This window comes from Protomyctophum bolini (assembly GCF_963924005.1).
Source record: "Protomyctophum bolini genome assembly, chromosome: 22".
NCBI lineage: Eukaryota > Metazoa > Chordata > Actinopteri > Myctophiformes > Myctophidae > Protomyctophum > Protomyctophum bolini.
Window position 1 is genome coordinate 24,202,537 of NC_137883.1, and position 7,765 is coordinate 24,210,301.

At 49.3% G+C, this 7,765-nt stretch overlaps 2 protein-coding genes across 2 annotated transcripts; both read right to left on the minus strand.

Annotated features, from left to right (window-relative positions):
• Nucleotides 1-614: 614 nt before the first annotated feature.
• Nucleotides 615-1,634, minus strand: LOC308309715 (lysophosphatidylcholine acyltransferase 1-like; the record flags this gene model as incomplete). Its single annotated transcript, XM_080755632.1, has 1 exon — nt 615-1,634. The coding sequence occupies one exon, from the start codon at nt 1,632-1,634 to the stop codon at nt 615-617; it is 1,020 nt and encodes a 339-aa protein (XP_080611758.1).
• Nucleotides 1,635-3,671: 2,037 nt separating this feature from the next.
• On the minus strand, nt 3,672-7,472 carry LOC308309716 (cullin-2-like; the record flags this gene model as incomplete). Its single annotated transcript, XM_080755633.1, has 4 exons — nt 3,672-3,785; nt 3,996-4,071; nt 4,153-5,763; nt 6,895-7,472. 4 exons carry the CDS (start codon nt 7,470-7,472, stop codon nt 3,672-3,674), a joined length of 2,379 nt encoding a protein of 792 aa, XP_080611759.1.
• Between the last annotated feature and the right edge of the window lie 293 nt (nt 7,473-7,765).

Consider the following 7,765-nt stretch of genomic DNA (forward strand, 5'->3'; position numbering starts at 1 on the left):
CAGATCGCCTCTTTTTTCTATGTCTTGGATCGGGCCTGATCCAAACTCGGGCCCGGATTAACAATGGAATTTATAGTGGAGCTTAAACTCCAGGGCCCGCAGGTTGCAGGGCCCTGTGGGATTTCAAATAGGCACAGCTGTTGCTTCCGTCAAAACCGTATTCATAGTCACCGATTCCAATGTAACGCAACACAGGAACCCCAGCTAGTATAGTGTTTTTGTTCATCCAACAGTTTCTTAACCACTCGGTGAGGGGACAAGACACTCAAAAATAGCAGATTCAGCGTCGTCGGGGAGCAGCCTTATAACTCTATGGGAGCAGCGGCGATAGGGCTGGCAGTGCACTGAACATGCGCACGTTCATTCACTGGCGCGCAAACACAAAAAGTGTCATTCTTGCTCGTGTTAGGCGCAAGCGAATCACCTTTTGATTTGGTGTAGTTCCAGGGCCCTCGGAGGGGTTGATTCGGCACGGCGTGTGAGGACCTTTTTATATAGAGTATTTTACTATAATCACCTTCGTTATCTCCTGTGAACACCTGGCTATTCCTGTTTTTACTATAATCATGCACCTTCGTATCGCCTGTGAGCGTGTGGATATTTCTGCTTTCTGGTTATTCCTGTTTCTTCCGGAACAGCCCATCAAACTCCAGCAGGCTACTGTCGCCGGGGAGATGCAGCGGGCAGTGCGAGGACGACGATGTACTCAGCCGGCAGTCCTCGATGGACATGTCCACGAGCGGCACCCGCAGCGCCTCGGCCATGACGCGCCGGATGTTGTCGGCGAACAGCGCCGGGTCGCTCCTCTCCTCTTCTGAGGGGGCGTAGACGGGCAGGTACTCCATCTCCACGCGGTTGTCCAGCTGGCACAGCGTGAGCCACAGGACGGCGAGCGCGCTGGGACCACGCCACGTCCATGTGACCGTGTCCGGCCTGTTGGGGAAGCGCAGCACCACCGGCTGAACCGGTACCCCCGGTATGAAGGCGCCGGCCTTGAACCGGATCAGGCCCCGCCGGTTGGTGCACGTGGCCTCGGGGAAGATCATGATCTGAGGCCCTCCTCCTCCTCCCGCAGAGCAAACCCTCCGCTTGATCTCGTCCACCGTCTTGCTCCGGGAGTCGCGGTCGGAGCGCGACACGAACACGGGCCTGATGAAGTCCAGGATGGTGCCGAGCACCGGGATGCTCTTGCACTCCAGCTTGGCGACGATGGAGCCGCGGGCCACCGCGACGGGGATGCAGTCGAAGAAGCTGGAGTGCGGTGCCAGCACAAGGATGGGCGCGTCGACGGGCGCCGCCCGCTGGCCCTTCACGGCGATGCGGTGGAAGCCCATGCAGAACCACACGGCGCGCATCACGGCACGCACGCACGCCTCCAGCAGGCGGCGCCACCACGCCGGAGAAGGATCCGCGGCGTTGGCAAGTTCGGAGCGTCCCAGGGAGGCGGCGGCCGCCAGCGGCCATGCCAGCAGGATGAGAAACGTGACCAGCAGGACGCGCAGCGGGAACAGCGTCAACGACATCAGGCCGATCTTCAGCTTGTCCACGAGGGTCAGCTCCAGCTGGTGGACGAAGGGGTTTGGGGGCGGCGAGGGACCATCATCGGCGCCTTCTCGTCCCGTGGGGAACGTCATGGTTCGATGCCGGTGTCCTGTCGATGTCATGGGGACAAATCTGCTCGGTCGACTCAACATAAATGATCGGAAAACGTGGGAAGAGTCTGTGTTTTAGGCTGGAGGAGGTCGGTGGCTGCGTCATAATTTTTGCCCAAATATGGAGATGACTGATATTATATTACTGTAGTACTGACATCATAGATCAGTCAGTGGCTCTTAAGCTTTTCAGCCAGAGATCCAAAATTTACTATGATCACTATGAAAACGTGCACTTCCTGTTGGTTCGTCACGACTCCATATATGGACGTGCCTCGTGACATCACGTAACATCATCAGGGATCTCCATATATGGGCATATATGTAGTCGCGTTCCCCACAGAGCCGACCAGTGCCTTAATTGGCAAATGCATCACCGGACCTAGCGTTCTCCGCAACCTCCATGAGTGTCTCTGAAGGGGGCTCGTACTTAGTGCAGTACTTGGTGAGGTACTGGATCATGGCATGGCAGCTTGTGACCGGCTTGATGTCCATGTTGGCGCGACAGCACAGGAAGGCTATCTTAATCGGGTAGTTGTTCATCAGTGAATTGTGGAACTGTCTGTACCCCGTGCTGTGTACATTTCTGTCTAATAACAGTAAAGGTGTCACGGTAGGCTATACTTTGCCCTTGGACTTTATCTGTGTTTTGGGACTTTTACTTGTATTTGTGTTCTGTACCTTATTTTGTAGTAGTGTTCTGTGATTTCCTGCCTGCCTTGTTTGCTGTCTCCTGCCTTGTCTCACCTCCCTGTATGTATTAGTGGCAGCATTTTTCCAAAGTTTAAAAAAATAGCAGGCTACAACAAGCTTGCAGCGCAGCACAAAGTGATGCACTGTGAGCTTGCACATGTGCAGATTGTGATGCCAACTACTTTTCCTGGGAACCTCCCAAGGACCCCTAGGGGTCTCATATCTGAAAAGATATAGCCCTATATTATAGACATACAGTCTCTGTCGGGTGGAAACTTTATGTCAATACTGTTACTTTTCGAGCTATGCTACTTTTGATGCTTTCGTGCGATGCTAGGGTGGTAAGTTGGTAACTTACGAAAACACAAACAGTTTGAAAAGAATTAAAGAGATTTCTGCCCGGCAACGATGCATATAATGAACCAAGAATGATATCTGGGAAAACATATAGGCCTGTACAGATGTACAGTATTATGGAATATGCAGAAAAATTTAACATGAACATATCTTTTTACACATTGATCCCTCACACTTTACTCTTCAAACTTTGCCTAACCTTATTACGTACCACCAGTAAAACTATGCCTATATCTACCTTATTCCTAAACATAACCTCAGTAAAACGAATACAATAACTGCTTCGGGGCGAGCGTTCTGGTTACCCTCCAGTGTACCAAGGCCTCATTGGACACTATAGTTGTGTCTTAAATAGTGACTCTCATTTAGATTGAAAGTTTAATTGTGCTTTAATGGAATAAAAAATAAAAACTTTGGAAAAAATACAATTTGAATATACAGAAAATGTCTAGTTTTAATCACTTAATTAAAAGACAACCTTACTTAAAAAATAAAATGTGAAATAAAATCTAAACCTAAACCCCATAACGAAACAGGGTCCGAAACGTACAGTATATATTCCCTATATCTGTTCAAGGTTTCGACTGTCATTAGACTTTGGTAAAACATTCTTGTGTTTCTAGTGCTCTGTCGTGTTTCGTCTGTTGGCGTCCCTTCGCGGTCAGTTGGGTTTCCCACTGCCTGTGCCCCACCATTGTATGCCTCAACATAATATATCATGGTGAAAGATATTCTGGGATTTACTTCCGTGGCCTGTACTGGCAGCATGCACTAGACATTTGGTGCCGCCCCAGACAGACAGACACGTCTCACACACGCACACACTCACCCTCTTCTAGTCTAGACTAAAAACACATAGCTGCCTTTCCCACTTTGTCACCCACACTATGTCCATTTTCTTCCATAAATGCCCCTTTCCCTGTTTTGTTTTTAGTATTGTATTGGAAAGGTGGTATAAACCATATTGTTTTACAGAACTGACACTTGCTTCTGCATGGGGACCGCACTGTCCACATCAAGCTGCTTTCTATCGTTGGGTGTATGCTCCCATTGCTCCCTGAAGTCCCTCTCACATAGTAGCACCTGGATGGGGAGGGAAAGATCACTGGTTACAGGTCAAACCATCAAAAGGGAATGACGAGAAGCTTCACAATGGTGGGTTTAAAGCTCTCCAGAGTGGTCACAGTTCAGTTCTGGGCCCAATTCAGCCGTCAATTTCAGCTGTCTGAAGGAGGCTGGTAGCATGTCCTACATGCTACCAGCAGTACCCACTACATACTATGATGTCAGTACCCAGTTGTCGTAGTACTTGGAGGCCAGGCTTTGATGAGGTGGGTGGTGTATTGTAAACTTGACCTTCTGCTTCTTTCTGGAGGCAGAGGACAGCCCGGCGTCAGACCGCTAATGGCTCACACTCGTCGGTCAGTGGGTGGGTTGGATGTCGTTTCACGGCACATAGCTGTACTCGTCTATCGAGCTCTGGCTGCGCTCAATGTACTGCTGGTCGATGAGCACCTCAATGCACTTCTTGATGATGCTAATGCTGGGGTTGAACCTGGCTTTAGAGTGGTTGATGACCTCCTGGATGAGGGTGTTGTGTCGCAGAACCTTGCGGACCTTCATGATTCTCACTATAGCAGCCTGTAAATACATTTTGCGGTCCTCTTCAACAGTGCTCATTGTCGGCTCCATCTCCTGTGGCACGTCTTTGGGCATCATCACGATCTTGAACTTGGTCCTTTTACTGGTGAAGCCCATGTTTAACGAAAACGTGGACTCGGCCCCTATTCCCTCCTCTTGCGAGTCGTGGTTGAGAATCTTGACGTCCAACAGGGACTTGATAGTCCTCTGAAGCTCCTTCTCGTTCATCTGGGTGCTGTCTTGCAGCTCCTTGTAGGCCACAATTTGGCTGTTATTAAAGGCCAGCAGCACGGCCATTTGGTATGTGGTCACCATGGCTATGTAGGGCTTGGACAGGTAGTTCATCTTGACCTCACCTGTGCACAGATACTGCAGCCAGGTCAACTTTCTACCACTGAAGTGTTGATTATAGAACAGCGCAAACATCTGCACACTCTTCTCTAGTTCTTGAGGGATGGCAAAGGTGGAGGAGGGGACATGTGTGAAGGGCCAGGCTCCTGCCTGCAATACGGAGATTTGGAAGCTGATGCCCAGGTCTACCACGGTTTCATGGGATTTGACAAAGTTGATGAACTTGTTGTTGAGGTCAGCGCTTATGCTCATGTCCGTGTACATTCTATGGAGCTTGCTTGTGAACATGTAGCCGCACATTTGCTTTAGTTTGTTGATCATGGCCTCCTCTGAGTCCATTGACAGTGACTGGCCATGTATTAACCGCCTTGCCAGCAATCCAGCGTAAAACTTCTGAAAGACGTCCTTGTCGTCGATGTACTTGAACACCGTGTTGAAGCTGGTCAGTTTGTCCTCCACCTCATTCTCTGTCATTCCCTTTGCATTTTTCCTCAGCAGGTTGTCACAGTACCTGGCCAGCAGTTTAGGGGCTTTGCAGATGGACATGGGTTCCCTGTGGTTCACCACTGACGTCAACGCCTTATCAAAGGCACTCATGAAATGATGATCCCCGTTCAGAACCGTCTGGATAAGATGAACAAATTTACTGTGAATCCCCAGCACAGACTCGACAAACTGTGTCGGTGGCGGCATATTCTCCTGAGAGAAGTTACTAGTGGCTCGGAGGCCCTCGTTTTGGATATGATCATGCAGCTCCTGGATCATGTGAGGTAATCCACCGTACACGGCCCGCAGCAGGGTGTACATGTTGGCCATGTCGTCTCTCTTCTCTTGCCGGACGATGTTCCGACACTCCCTTTTGAGGAACTGCAGGTGGTCGGCCACCATCCTCTGCTGGCATTCGTGAAGGACTTTATAGTAGAAGCTGGGGTGCAGGTACTTCCGGCATCGCACCTCCTCGTCCTTCAGCCACGCTACAACCTTTTCCATATACTGTGAACAGTTGGACTGTTGCAGCAGATTGGAGGCTTCGTTTTTGTAATACTCTCCCGTCAAAGCCGTCAAAGCGCTACCGAGTGCACTCTTGTCGTCGATGTACTTGAGCATTGTTTCGAAGCTGGTCAGTTTGTCCACCACCTCGTTCTCCGTCATTCCATTTGCAGACTCCCTCAGCAGATTGTTACAGTACCTGGCCAGCAGCTCGGGGGCTTTGCAGATGGACATAGGCTCCCGGTAGTTCACCACAGACGTCAAGGCTTTATCAAGCGCGGTCATGAAATGCTGATCCCCGTTCAGAACCATGTTTATGAGCTGAACATACTTCCGGTGAACCTCCAGCACAGACTCGACAAATTGGGTGGGCATATTATCTCTAAAGAGGTTGGTAGTGGCTCGGAGACCCTTCTTGTAGATATGGATCTGCAGCTCCTGAATCATGTGAGGTAAGCCACTGTTCACGACCCGCAGTAGGGTGTACATGTTTGCCATGTCACCAATCCTCTCTTGCCGGATGATGTTCTGACACTCCCCATGGAGGAACTGCAGGTGGTCGGCCACCATCCTTTGCCGGCATTCGTGGAGGACTTTGTCATAGAAGTTGGAGTGCAGGTACTTCCGACATCGCATCTCCTCGTCTTTCAGCCGCACTACGACCTTTTCCATATACTGTGAACAGTTGGACTGTTGCAGTAGATTGAAGGCCTCCTGTTTGTAATACTCCCCCGTCAAAGCCGTCAAGGTTTCATCGAGCGCAATCATGAAATGCTGGTCCCCGTTCAGAACCGTGTTAATGAGCTGAAAGAATTTACTGTGAACCTCCAGGACAGACTCAACAAACTGCGTCTGCATGTTTTCCTGAGAGAGTTTACAAGTGGCTCGGAGACCCTCGTTGTGGATGTGGTCCTGCAGCTCCTGGATCATGTGAGGTAAGCCGCCAGACACGGTCCGCAGAAGGGTGTACATGTTAGCCATGTCGTCTCTCTTCTCTTGTCGGATGATGTTCTGACACTCCCCATGGAGAAACTGCAGGTGGTCGGCCACCATCCTCTGCTGGCATTCGTGGATGACCTTGACAGGGGAACTGGGGTGCAGGTACGTCTGACAACGAACCTCCTCCTCTTTCAACCGCAACAAGACCTTTTCCATATACTGTGAACAATTGCATTCTTGCAATAGATTGGAAGCTTCCTGTTTGTAATACTCCGCCATTTTTGTCAAAAACGGCTCCTCAAAGATTTGCTGATAAAACTTGAGCGGGAACTTCTTGTACTGTTCAACTTGAACAAAGGAGTTGATGACCCCGTGAACTGCTTTCTGTTTGGGGTCCTTGCCAACACGATCATTTTTTATATCATTGAGTAGCATCCGGTACAGCATGGGCTGCAGGGGCTCGATCATCAGCTTCCTCCACACATCTAATGCCAGCTCCCTGATCTTCATGAGTGGTTCGATCATGTTGTGATGCCTGTATATTAAGTCCAATAACTCGGTGCCCTTGTTGAACCCTTCCCAGTGTCTGTTGTACGTCAGCGAAACCTGTTCTGACTCTCGAACCTTCTTGTACAACTGACGGACGTGAGTTTCCAGAAACACCTTAGTCTTTGTGTATAGCTTTTTACCAAGTGGCTCTGGGTCTGCAACACACAATTTGTAAACGTCAAAGAAGCTCTCATTCCATGTAGATTTCTCTACGTAGCCTTCAATCACAACTTGCTTGATTGTCTTCAGTAGGTTGATCCACGTCTTGTCAAAATCCACCACCCGGGACTTCAAGCACATTCTATGGGTCCTCTTTGGAATCGGACAATTTCCTGTTATGACAGATTCATAACTTCATGCTCGGCAAAATAATGTATATGTAGAGCACATACTAACACTTATATAGGGTGCAGCAGCATAAATGTCATGCAAAGCTTGACCAATCAGCAAAGCTGATGATTATCGCAATATTATTATTAAACGCAATTGGGTTTTTTTGTCACAATAATCATGACATTTTCATCCTTAGGACCCTTGGAAAGCATGAGTGTTTATTTCAAACAAAGTGTTTTTTGACTGGGGGGGTCATATTT